Here is a 13,817-nt window from a genome sequence, read left to right as displayed (position 1 = left end):
GCCTGCATGGTGAGGACCCTTTATAAAAGTGATATTATCACAGTAGCATCTCCAACAAAATGGAGGAGCCTAAATTCTCTCTGAAGTCCAACTGAAGCTCGTTGGAAATCATACAATTCAGGTTGATAGGTGATGCAAATTTGCGTTTTTAAAACAGGAAAGATTCTTTTTAAACACCTGCATCCATCATGTACCTCTAGTTTCTAGGTATGTATTTCCCAAACTTAGCACCAAAATATTCTCTGAAAACATTGCAATAGCATATTGTCAACATGGAGCAAATATACGGCGGCAAGTCAGACACATTTATTGCCTATTGTTTCCTTGTTTGTTCAGTTAAGAAAGCAATGGCCAACTAATCAGATGTGAAGTATTCACCAACTCGTCTTAATTGGACGTCGGAATAAGGTAGCAATCCTAATTAAAATGAGTGAAATCCCTCGTTAACCTTTCCCTCCGTCATCGTCTGTCTGGTTTTAACACAATGCAATTTGGTTTTCATCAACTGAGTTGATAAAGTAAATTGGGCGCGGTAATGAGTTTATAAAGCTGATGTTTCGAGCGTTAGCCCTTCGTTAGAGCGAATGACGAAGGTTAACGCACGAAAAGTCATCATTAGAAACTATTTACTGTTGCAAATTTACATGATCAACTCAGTTTATAAAAACCAAATTATCTTATTCTACCCCTCACCGAAGTAACACCATAGTTTCTTTAGAAGCTTACCCCCATTATGTTTTAATGCACTTTGATTATCAACATACAAGCATGCCTTTGAATTTACCACTTACCTGCGCTGGAAATAAAAACGTGGGAGTGAACGTGATCTGAATAGAAATTACCTGAGACAAAAAGCAGACGTTTTCGTCTCCTTTTTTTTTTTTCATTAACTCACCGAAGAACATGCAACGTAGCGTGTAAGAGGTGAAAAAAGTCCTTACTACTTCTCTAGTTTGTGGACTTTTTATAAAAATTTCGCTTTTGAAAATTATAATTTAACCATGACTTTCTTGCCAAAAGAACATGAATATGTGGAGGCTTATCAGACACATTGTAGACCTTGTTTATTTAATTTGGTTTTTAAGAAAAAAAAAAAAAAAGGAATAAAAATTACAGATAATCATATGAAGTATTCATAATATGTGCATAATTTTCGTTTTAAAATGGTTTCGACTGCAATATGAAAAGAATCGAATCTAACTAAAACCTTTCACTCCGCCATCTCCTGCCTGGTAGTAAATGATTCTCAATTAGAAGCCTAATCCTTCCCTAATTCCTGATCATTGTTTGATCACAATTTCCTATCTTTGAAATATCTCTTTGTCACCTAAAACTTACAGAAATTAATTCACACTTTCTTTGCAAAACACACCTCTATCACAAATGCGTATCGCCTGTAATATTGCCAGTCTTCCTTGAAGCACATTTCAAGTAAATCGAACAACCCGATCAAATAAGGACAAGTTTATCTTGGTTAAGGGCCAACTTAACCGAAAAAGGAAAGGTAAAGTAAACGAAATGTTTTTCCTACCTTTTGTTAATTGACATCGCTAGTAAATGACTCGGCCCTCTGAAGCTCAGTTTGTAGAGCAAAATGGCCCCTAGAGCAGAACAAGGTGGAGTTAAAATTTCACTCAGGGGTTCACATTTTTCTTTTTCGGGCATTTGACAAACGCTTACAAACTTTATTTGATTTTTTTTTTTCGGCCGAGATAAGCCCTCACTTTCACTGACCAAGCTTCTATGTAACACCTACTGGACTGACAGCAAAGAAAACTCATTAAAACTACCAACATATCTGCACGAGTACCCGACTGGAAGATCATTTTTTTCCGCGCTATGTTAACTGTGGGAATATTCTCCAGACCATTGTTTTCCATGAACGAAATTCTATCGGAAAATCGCGATTTAGTCTGGCAGGAGAAAAACAAAAATAAGAACACATCTACACTCGAGAGAATCTTCAGGGCCAATTGATCACAAAAAAATGAAAAATAACTTTTTAAATTCTTCTTAACAGGAATAAGTGGGTAATGCCAAAAGTGCCTGCAATATATATTGGCTTCGTTTTCAATATAGTATTCTCAGACAGCATTGTACTTTAACTCTAAGAAAAAAAATTATTAATTTACATCAAAATTACAAAGGAGTGTTTCCTTTGTGGTAGAGCCAGGACAAACGAAGCATTTGCAAAGGCAGTAATCATGGATTCAACACCGTTTGAAGCAGTCTCATCGGAAACAGAACCAACTCTGCAATCAGCAGATGACAGCAGCTCCTCATTCTCCATTCAGATGATTATAAACATGATTTTCCTCATTCTCGGCATCCCAGCCAACGTATCGGCCATATTTTTCGTCTGGAGGAAAAGTGGAGGATTCTTGTCACCTGTGATGCCGTTCCTTATCAACTTAGCCGTAGCTGATCTGCTGGTGCTCGCAGTATATGTTCCATTCTACATGGCATACGAGGCATTTGATTTTGTTTGGCCCTTCGGCAACTTCCTTTGCAAAACTGTCTTCTCGCTGACACACATTTCCATGTATGCTTCGTTGGCGACTTTGACAGCCATCGCTATGGAGAGGTACCTCATCACATTCTCTGACCCAATCAAGAAAAGAACGGTTAAGTATCTCATTATCATTATTTGGGTTGCTGCTATTTCTCTCTGCATACCACAACTGATCTACCTCAAGACCATACAAACTGATACATTTGAAGATCTTGAAACTCAGGATATCTCGCCAGATGATGTTGGGCCAAAGGAAGATATTGATGTAAAGGAAGACAAATACATTTGCGGTCTGGAATGGCCGCATTCAAATGTAGAGATATTCCTCCAACCAATTGACGCTGTCATTTTGTATTTGATCCCGCTATTTCTTATTAGTGTTCTCTATGCAAAAATCAGCAGAAAGTTGAGCGCAATTGACCGAGAAAATTTTCCTTCTGCACGCTTAGCAGTTGAGAAGAAGCGTAGATGCGCCGTTCGCAAAATGGTCGCCATCATTGCGATCTTCGCTTTGTTTCACCTCCCAATCCACGTGTTCCATTTCATCCGTGTTTTCTTTTACGATTCCTGGGAAGTTCTTACTTCCAAGTTCACTTGGCTCTTCTCTCTCTGCGTCAATCTTGTACTGGTAACCCATGTGATCAATCCGTTAGTGTACGGGTCGGTTCATCACTGCTTTGGGTGCACAGGGCAAGTTATCAAATGCATGCACTGTCGATGGCGCCTTAAGCCGGTGCGGAGGAGAATCCTTTTTCCTTTGATGCGTAGAAGCAACACACAACAGACCCCACTTAGGCACAAACAAAGTTTTGGTTAAATTGAAACAACAGTTTTTTCCATTGTTAAAGAAATGTTTTTTTTCTGTCACTCGTTAGAGAAGATGTCGATCATTTCAGCAACTGAGGAAAGTCCTCTTCTATCTCCGAAAGAAGTTACTAGTAGTTTGTGAGCACTAAAAACAAAACTACAGGCAAAGTGTTGCTCTAATTGACGAATGATCGAAAAAAAAATTTATTCCTGATTTTGGTAATAGTGATAAAATAGCCTTTTTGGCGAGAATTTACTGTCTTAGTGTATTGATATCTCTTAATTCAATAGTTTTAAGGTAATTTGCTATAATATACTATTGATTTTACGCGAACACAAGGCTGAATTGGATCTGTGTGGCGCTAATTACATATGTATTAAAAGCAATCATCGATTTAAAAAATTATTTCTATGCAAAAAGCAGCAGTAATTATAAACTTTGTAGGTGACCTAAATAAAATTAGTGGGCGAGATCTTGCAAAAGGAAAAAAGTAAATAAAACACTTAAGCTGGGATGCCGAACCCATTTAACTTGGTGCAATGAACTTAGGATCAGTATTTTCAAGCCTCCAGGTTTGGAATTTTTTCAAGGACTTAAGCAACATCACCTTTCAGAAAAAAAAATACAATTCCCCTCCCTTGTTTTTCAACCCTTAATTTATTCCTTCTTCCCCAATATTAATTTTCGTTTGCCAGTCCTGTGTATGAAAGAGTATAGAGGTGCGTTCACATTTATGTCTCAATTATAATGTGAAAGAATTGTTTGTCAGTAGAGGATGATATGTGTGTTACAGCCTCAGTTAAACTATAAATAGAGCGGCTGTCACACAGATACACACTTTCCTTGAAATGAAGCTTAATCATGTGCGTAAGTGTGTAAATTATGTAGATATAGGCAAATCATATGATTATGTCAATGCAAGTTAGATTAGTGTGTTAATACACTTGTTGGAGCCGAAATGAAAACTTTTTCTTGTTTCCTGAACGCCTTAAAATGGTTACGAAATTGTTCACATCGAATGTGTTCTCTTTTTTCATCCCTTCTTTGCGTTTGTCTGCATTGAGCCCGACTTACAGTCTCTCAGCTAGAAGAGACAGGATCGATGCCTAAATTAATTTTGACCTTACTATACCCATTTTCAATATTGTTATTATTATTATGATTATTTATATAATATTACTCATCATTATTTGTTAAATAAAACGTAAAACTTTATTGACATATTTTATATCCACCCAGGTACAAATAACCCAATGCGCAGTAAAATAAAATTAACTAGACTCTACGAGGTCAAGAGGCGGTCTTATTATATAACTATTATATGTTGAAAACTATGATTAGTACAGGAGCCAATAATGGGCTCCTGATAAGTGTCATTATCATTATCATTGTTATTTCCATCATTATTGTTACATAGTAACGACCATTGTGATCAATACTGTAATTTTAATTATTACTACCCTTATAATCATTATTACTATTGTTATTATTCATTAACACTATTGTAGTTGTTACCATTATAATCACAAAAATTACAGTTTCCTCGATTGTGATTGCTTTATAAATCTCCTATCTTTTCACTAATTTACGAGCCAAGTTGTTATGGGACAGCTCGTTAGCCAATCACATTCAAAGTTGTAGTTTAAATTAATCAATTAAGCAATTTAAGCCTCCTTTGTCAGTCTTTTAATGCAAAATTTTCCTTTCTTTCTTTCATAACTTGGCTATTCTTCTTTTCTAGGAAATTGTAATTTTATGATTTATTGGTAATAAGACTTCGTGTCGTCCAATTCGGTCTGTAATCATACTCGAGATGAACAAATCGCACTCCCGCTGCGTGTTCGTCTGATTTTGTTAACACTCGTATGATTACAGACAGAATTGGATCCACTCAGTCCTACTACCATTACTTTTAATTATTAGTGTTATCATTATTCTTATCATAATCCTTTTTTCATCAATAACATGGTTATCATTTTTTTACATTATTATTATTAACATCGTTGTTATCATAGATATTATTAGCATTGTTAATATTCGTATTCTTATAATTATTCAAGTTCTTCTTTTATTAACAATGTATCTTTCTTAATCGATCTCCATTCTTATGCATGCTCACTCTCTTTCGGTCACCTGTTACTCGAAGACCCTTACTTTTTTATTTCTACGTGACAAAGATGACTCAAATAAAAAGAAACGGTGACGTGATTTACTTGAAACTGTCAACCTCAAAACAATGCTTGGGGGTCAAAGGAAGTTTAGTAGATCATCACTAGACTTGCATCCAAGAGGATCAGAGTGAGTGTTGACTGTCCACTTCTTGTTAAGGAAACCGCAAATGATTGATTCTTAATGTTGAACTAACGGTCGCAGTAAGTCAATTAATCTCGTCGCCGTGAAAGTTTGCACTTGTAAAAACTCAATTATGGTTAAACCAAGGTCAAGTCTGGGGGAGAAAAATCAATTAATGTATTAATTTAACTTGTAGCGAGGTGACGTCAGATGATTGACAAGTGTTGTATCTAATCGAGGAAAAGTTGATTGAATTTATGAGGATGTAACGCAAATAAACTATATGTTTTGAATTGAATTAAATAAAATAAGAAAATTCTAATCCACGAATCAATGCAATGATAATGCTTCAAAATTTGCTTGCTACAATGTTTCATGACCGAAGGAAAAATTATAACCATTCAGGTGATCACCCGATGACGTTCAACAGATCTGTGCGGAAGAGGTTACAACCGTTAATAGGATGTTGTGGATTTATTCTTTGTTGTCATATTTTCTGCTTCGGTGATTCATTCTCAAAAACCCTCGAGAATTCAGAAGACCATGTGTCTGACACTCATCCTAGTGCGCGTTCAATGTTCACGTCTAACTTTGTCGAAACAAAATCGACTGTTCACTTCTGATCTCTTTGAAGAAATCAGAATTTCCAGAAAAACGTAGAACCGTTAATTCTTTGTAAAAATTGACCCATAGATTCCGAAAGGCTTAATATACAGTACGACAAAAGTTATATTTAAACAAGCGTATTGACATGAAAACAAACAAATGACGCATTAGGTGTGTCTGAAGCACTTACCTGCACCAATCAAAATAAGGCTGATATTACATAACTAATCTCACATCTTTGTTAAATTGTTAAAGGAGCTCTAACAATAATATCATGTTTAATTTAAATGAAATAATAATAATTGTCATTTTCTTATGCTTAGAGTTTCTGAAAATTTCTCAAAATATCAGAGTCAATTTTACTTCTTTGTTTCTTTTTGGTTTTTGTTTTTTTACCGCTACCGTTTGAATACGAAGAAGTGAATTCTTGTGGTTGACTAGGGTTTTTGATTTTGCGATAAGAGGTAATTATTTATATAAGCACTTGGCACAAAAAAAGAGAGAAAAAATTGTTTTCGTTTGTTTATTACGTCCAAAAACGCGCACTGAAAGAGAATAAATATCCTGCATCGCCATTTCATGGCAAAATAGAGTTTAAAGTTCACACTTACCTTATACTGTTACGCAACCGAGTAATCTGCCTTTCTAAATAAATTATTTGACATATGATCAACCAAGCAAACAATGCTGAATCATGTATGATGAATAATTTATCAGTACCTTCAATATTTATTTCAACGAGTACTAGACACACTAGACAGTGTCGAAGGGACATTTTTTGAGAACACATTGCGGAAAAAGCCACACATTTGGTACCCAAAGTAACAGACTCCGCAATTTTACCAGCTGTAGGATCAGTACCACTGGCAGATGACCTGTTTCGTTCATTTCGCCATAAAGACACTCTTTTAACCCAGAGAGTTCATTGAATCAGCGTTTGAAAGTGTCAGTTTACCTTATCTGCTCATCAGTGAACTATATACTATTCTCTGCCGGTGGATTCGACGATTATCATACGTCATGGAGTAAGTCTTGTGGAGAAAAGATAGTACTACGTTCAAAAACACTCGCTCATCGGCAAGCTTATAAATAACAAATATTTACTCTTTGATTTTGTCGATGTTGAACTTACTAATTAGTATTTTATGCCCCCTTTGATTTTAACTAAAAAGCTATGGATTTGAGAAACGACACTTTGACAAGTTCATCGACAACAAATGGAGACGTCTCCTCAACAGAGACGTTTATAGACGAACTGCCAATGCGGGTTCGTCTCTTTGCATTCATTTTCTATTTGGCGCTCCTGGCGGTCGCTGTAATTGTGGACACCGCTATTTTATTCGTATTCTATCGAGTAAAAGAATTGCGAAATGTTACCAACAACTTGCTATGCAACATGATTGTGGCAGACTTACTATTTGCGTTGCAAACCCCGCTGGAGGCGCTTGCCTTCAAGAATAATTTCTGGGACGCTGGAGACGGCTGGTGTAAAACTCACAGATTTCTCCTTCATACATTTTATAACGTGGTGATCATAAGCCTGACAATTGTCAGTATTGAAAGATACTACGCAATATGTAAGCCCATGCGGTTCAAAAAATGTCTCGATTTCAACGTCTGCAATCGGAAGCTTATACTCGGTGTTTGGGTTGCGGCATGCCTCTTAGCTCTGCCGCAGGTCTATATTAGCTCAACCGAATGGTCTTACCGACGAACGGTGTGCATGGAGAGACGGCCAGAAGATTACTTGGTAGTTTTTCTAGCGTACCATGTACCATTGTTTATCTTCTTGTATTTAATACCTGTCGCGATAATGATTTTCACGTATGGACAAAGTTCAAAGAAGCTATACGATATGGTGGAGAGATTTCGTCAAAGATCCCGTTTCGACATTTGCAGTGCTGTCAAGATGAGACGAAGCATCATTCGCATGCTTCTTGTCGTGGTCATTGTTTTCGTCGTTTGTTTAACACCTCTAACATTTGCTGAACTATTACACGTTACTCCGGTGATGAAGCTTTATGACCCATTTGGCATTTTCTCTTTTTGCGTGGGTATGTTAGCGTTTTCTCATTCTCTGTTAAATCCTATAGTTTCGTCATTCATGAGCAAGGAATTCAGGAAGGCTGCAAGACAAGCTTTTAGATTTACGAAAGAACTAAGACTCGATATCTGTGTCAACCATAAAGAGAAAGACAATAAATGCCAGCTAAATGTAACGAAGCAGAACGTCGAGGCTAATGGAGTAGGAAGCGGAAAAACCTTCAGGTTGGACGAGAAAAACAACGAACCAGACATATCTCTAAGGAGAGACGGTTTTTCAAACAACGGATTTGACTTTAGGCTCCACGACGATAGTTTTGTCACAGAAACCACTGAGATACCGCCGAAGGAAGCTGAATAACACATTTTAGATTTTTAAAACTAAATTCAAATCGTCAAAACAGAGTTGTATGTCTCCTTTGTTGCCTAAGTTCAATTTCAATAAACGGTATTGCATTTTTTTTGTGTGTTTACACAGGCGTAATGTACTGATTACTTTTTCATCGCAACTGGACTCCAATGTTAACTTTGTGCAAAAAATAACCGCTTCATTACAGCGCTTATATCGTGTCATATTTTAACAAGGCAAGAGTATCATGTAACCGCACTATGAGTGAGTCATCCTTACCACGTTAATCAAACAATAAGTCTCAGTAGTATGCTAACTGATCCAAAACGAAACTGGTTATCTTTGGAATAAAATATGCGCATTCACCGTGTTACGGGACACGTACAGTAGTCTACGGTTCAGGGTTATGATCAACGGGTCAACAATCAGAGCATGTATTTCCCAAAAGATTTAAGTGCATCAGGTTCTACGTGTGCAGGTACGCATGCATGCCGCAAACAAAGTAAGAACTGACTTATTTCACTTAACTGGAGGCCGTTCTGTTACTGACATTCTTAGCATCTGTTTGAAGACCCTTTTCTTTGAACCATACGCCCATTAATAGTTTATTGTATTCCGGTTATGAAATTGAAAAAGGAAGTAACAAATCAGTCAAAACTCTCAATTGGTGTTTTTGTCAAAACCAAAACGAAATCAAGGAGCGACAATTGACGTCTTTAAAATGTTTTGAACTTGACATCTGTATCGAGCAGCATAAAAATCAAAGGCAGTAACTGCGCCTCGAAAATTAATCGGTGCTCTGATTGTTTTTATGACGTTAAGGAACCCAAGCACTCCTCGCTATTATCACTTAGAAAAAATAGACTTTTATACGAAATGAGTCACGATATGTTACAAAAACTCCAAAATTTAAGCTAGGGTGTTCAAAATTGAAGTTGAAGGAAGATGAAAATAAGATTCGTTGAATTACCAATTGTTTCATTTTCATCATTCCTTACCAAGTTTCGTGAACAACTTTTGGCCATGAATTAAAAAATATATTTATAACTCCATGTGTTCTATTTTCCTCTTAAAACATCATTAAGTATTTTTATAAATCATTATTATCATCTGTCCTTTTAGCGCTAAATGACGCGCATGAGGCCTTTGTCATGAAACTACTATAAAGAGCAGGCAATGTACCTGTAGCTCCTGTGAGGTGTTGTGGTCTAGCCTTGTTAATGTTTACACAGGCCCCATTTCAATTAGCTTTAAAGCTGAACTGGGTATGTGCCAGCCTGTCTAAGTACCGCAGATAAATGAATTGAAGTAGGAATGCAACCTTGGCCCGGTGCACGATGATTTACTGCACGTTTCAAAATGTTTCATCGTCTCTGCATCCATGTTAGCGAAATATAAGCTTGCGAGAGTAAGAAATTTGATTAAATGTTTACCAGTGGCAATTATTGCGGTTTTTTTTGTTTTGTTTTTTTTTTTTAACAGTTCAGGGGAAGATATTCTCCTCCCTGTACAAAATCCTTTATAGTAGCCGTCCTTTTTAAGTAACTAGTAACGCGACTCTGTCGGCAAAATCGAAAAGCTGACTGAAATCGGCAACATCTTAAAATTTCAGCGTTTTGACCATATTATCACCGCTTATGAAATGCGGAACTAGACTTTTTATCCGTCATACATATGGGGTTAGCATATCTTTATGAGACTATAAAAAAGAGCCTAAACATTCCAAAGCGAACACTTTCTAGAACAACTCTAGGTTCATATGAAGCCTACGTCCTATATAATGTAAGGATCAGCCGTGTCGAGAGTGTCATGTCATTGAGAGCAGGAAAGATGGTCCGTGAGCAACGTAATGAACGAAAAAAGTGCGTGGGACGAAGAAAAAATATTGGTGGTCTTACAGACCACAGAGTTCTCTCTGGTCAGTGGTAGAGCATCGTTGCGCGGAATCCAAAAGTCCGAGGCTCGACTCTTCATAAAAACTCAAATTGTCCTCTTTTTCCTTTTCTTTAATTCTTGACGAACTCAAAATTCATCATGTTTGTTACTCTATTTGTGGCACACAGATATCACCCAGGAGACATCAACGTACCAAACGTTAACAAATTGTAAATTTATAGTAGTTTCATGACAAAGGCCTCATGCGTCATTTAGCGCTGAAAGGACAGATGATAATGATGACTTGTAAAAATACTTAATGATGTTTTAAGAGCAAAATATAAAACATGAAGTTATAAATACATTTTGTAATTCGTGGCCAGAAATTGTTGACGAAACTTAGCAAAGAGATAACAACGAAACAGTAATTTCTTTTACAATTCTTTATTTCAAGTACCCCAATTGGTAATCAAAAACATATCTTATTTTCACCTTCGTATAACTTCAATTTTGAGCCCCTTAGCTTAAATATTGGCATTTTTTGTAACATATCGTGACACATTTCGTATTTAGTTTTTTTTTTGATTGACACTCAAAAAAGAACAAAAAAACACTCTGATTTTACGCCAGTTTTAGTGTTCTTTAAACGACTGCTATATGGCTGAGTAGTCAAGCCTCCTGTTTATATCCTCCTCGTCTTCCAACACATCGCAACGAAGATTCCTCACTGCACGGCACATATCTTGCTTGATCTGCGGTGCAGATAACAATGATTTATATTTAAAAGGAAATGTCATCTCGTAAAATAAGTTGTACTTATTCATTGTGGTAAATAGCACTTCAAAAGAGAAATATAATGGTTTGCCTTACGATGTGGTCACTTCGGAAGTGTTCACGACGTTTCGAATGCATATTGCTAGTCTTCCTCCTCAAGGGATGAAGAAGACTAGCGGTAAATGCAGTCGAAACGTCGCGATCTACGTCCGAAGTGACCACATCGTGAGACAAACGATTATATTTTTCTTTTGAGATTTCATATGTTTTACAGTCATTTGCAGTTACAGATTTTGCACCTTATATATCCTCGTGTAAGTTTTATAAACCAAGATATCAATTTTAATCTCACTTTAAAAATTGTTGCTCATGGCGCTTTACAATCACAAATTTGTGTTATATGAAAAAAGAAAGGGGTAAGAAGGGTTTTTGATAAAATTATTTAGGAATATCAAACCGGCAAAGAAGGTGGTTTTTTTGGTTATGTTTTGTTTTACTTTTTTGTTGTTGTTGTTGCTCGTTAATTCTCTTGTTTTGTTTTTCTCTTTGCCTAGCCTTGTTCTAAAGCCAAGTACGAATTCCCAGAGATTTGGGTACGAAAATCGTCGCAAAACTTTCGCGCCAAACTTTTGCTCAGAAACCGGCCAATACTAGTTGCCCCTTCCAGGGGTGTAGCTGCTGTCTTGGTTTCTGGACTTTTCTTTTGGTAAGCCTCGTCATTATATGATTTTAAGAACTGAGTGGGAAAGCCGGTCATGTTTAGAATCTCTCGAACAAACTAGATCATTATTTGTTTATACTGACCTGGAGTACCCTCCTCTTCCTACCCATGGGAGCTTGCGGGTTAACTTGAGACAAGGACATCACAGTTAAAAGTAGGCCCGCGATAAACAAGAAGAGAACAAAATATTTTGCTTTCATCGTTCTTTTCAATTGCACTCTTGTTTCAAAGCCAACTCTTATATGTTGTCCAGAATCTTTATGCTTACCGCCCCTTTTAAGTAGAACGGCAGGATTAAAGTTCAATTACAAGTGAAAGGTGTTTTCCCGGCGCAAACAAAGTGATTGAGCGGTTTTTTCAAAAACCTTTTGTAATAGGTATTTAAATACCTTTTAATAGCGATCGACGTGCATGTTATAGGAGACTTTCTAATGGATTATATTGTTTAATGAGCGTAATAATCCAAAGTTTCTTACTGAAAAGAAAGAGAAAGAAATGGAAGAAAAATTAGGACAAGGCTTGGTAACGTGTTTCATAAGTAGTGATGCGAATATATTTGCCTGGGAGTAGGTGAACAAGTTTTTCAATTTAAAGAAAATGCTAATTATCCATACATGTACATCGTAGCTGTATACTCTAAATAGAAACGATCTTTAATCAAAGCTTTGTCTCAGAATGTTTTACAGCTTGACAGTTAAAATCAAATGAAGCGACTGATGACAAGTTAGTCTTCGGACGTAGGCGGCCACATTTCATAAAAGCTGCGTTTACCCAAATGAGTGAAACATGATGATTTGAAATGTGTATCTTTGCTCCTCTGTTTTCTGAGACTGAGCTTTCGTTCAAATTCTGAGCAGAGGAAATAAGGCACCAGGGATTGTAATTTGTCGGGAAAATTTCCTCGGTTGCTTTAGGATGGGCCAATTTGCTTGCCATTTTAGAAAACTGAAGTCATTACATCCGCATGTCCGCTTTACTTAAACACAAATGACCACCTGGGTCCACCTGGGGGTGAATTGTGACGCATGATGAGATCCATAAAAGCTAAAATGATCCAATTTATACACCATGTGGGTTTATTATAAAAATTCTACAAAGTACTCGATTGGCGCCTAATGGGAACTTGTTTTGTCGTCCATTTTCGTTTACCGCGGACTGCATTTTAAGAAATGTGAATCCCAGGAATATCATTAAATGTAAAGCACTTTGAGACTTTTTTTGGAAGAAGCCGAAATTCAAGAATGGTACAATACTTTCAAGCAAAGATTCAAGTGTCTCTTTACAATCAGGAGATGACTTTGTCACGTTGTTGCAAATAATGGTTCCATATGTTAGGCTTTGAAGCCACCAGTTTTCGTCCTTTCATTGTTCTGTTGTTTTTTTTTTTTTTTGCTGTTGTTGTTTTTTTTTCAGTAGAATAACATCTGTATTTCTTGTTTTAAGACATAAGCAGTTCCACAGTTTTTTATTTTGTTAATAACACGATTTACGCTTTGCTCACGCAAGGAAATTCGAGAGTATGATCGATTACTACAAACAAAAGAGGTTCGTGAGCCTAATCTTGGTCAATTACTTTCATAACTTTTTAAGATCCAGATTTCTCCGGCATGAAGAAATATGGAGTATTGCCCACATTGCCCCGCATAGGATATTGATTTTCCTGGAAGTTTGTCATATCCATCTATACTTTTAGGTGCAGAGAAAAATTCGTAATTGAAATAAACTGCATAACAACTGAGCCGCTGGGGAGGAAATTGTATAACGTCAGTTCCTCAATGTACCAGCGTTCAAGCTAGTCCATCTGATAATTACAAATACGCATAGCTGATCCTTTTAA

General features: G+C 36.6%; 2 protein-coding genes and 1 long non-coding RNA gene across 3 annotated transcripts; 2 read left to right on the top strand and 1 right to left on the bottom strand.

Annotated features, from left to right (window-relative positions):
* Positions 1 to 305: 305 nt before the first annotated feature.
* LOC113682639 (neuropeptide Y receptor type 6) lies at positions 306 to 3,519 on the top strand. The gene is made up of 2 exons (XM_089212958.1): positions 306 to 1,504; positions 2,168 to 3,519. Exon 2 carries the CDS (start codon positions 2,205 to 2,207, stop codon positions 3,327 to 3,329), a length of 1,125 nt encoding a protein of 374 aa, XP_089069084.1. The 5' UTR covers positions 306 to 1,504; positions 2,168 to 2,204; the 3' UTR covers positions 3,330 to 3,519.
* A 3,344-nt stretch (positions 3,520 to 6,863) lies between these two features.
* LOC149042416 (nociceptin receptor-like) lies at positions 6,864 to 8,734 on the top strand. The gene has a single exon (XM_089212939.1). It carries the CDS (start codon positions 7,393 to 7,395, stop codon positions 8,620 to 8,622), a length of 1,230 nt encoding a protein of 409 aa, XP_089069065.1. The 5' UTR covers positions 6,864 to 7,392; the 3' UTR covers positions 8,623 to 8,734.
* Positions 8,735 to 10,913: 2,179 nt separating this feature from the next.
* On the bottom strand, positions 10,914 to 12,584 carry LOC113682684 (uncharacterized). Its single transcript, XR_003447301.2, has 2 exons — positions 12,064 to 12,584; positions 10,914 to 11,237 (listed from the first exon to the last, which is right to left on the bottom strand). It is a non-coding gene; the product is annotated as an uncharacterized LOC113682684 (long non-coding RNA).
* Positions 12,585 to 13,817: the final 1,233 nt, after the last annotated feature.

The sequence above is a fragment of the Pocillopora damicornis genome, chromosome 7 (assembly GCF_964200805.1).
Source record: "Pocillopora damicornis chromosome 7, jaPocDami1.2, whole genome shotgun sequence".
NCBI lineage: Eukaryota > Metazoa > Cnidaria > Anthozoa > Scleractinia > Pocilloporidae > Pocillopora > Pocillopora damicornis.
The sequence above is the reverse complement of the archived record's forward strand: the minus strand, read 5'-3'. Positions and strand labels throughout refer to the sequence as shown.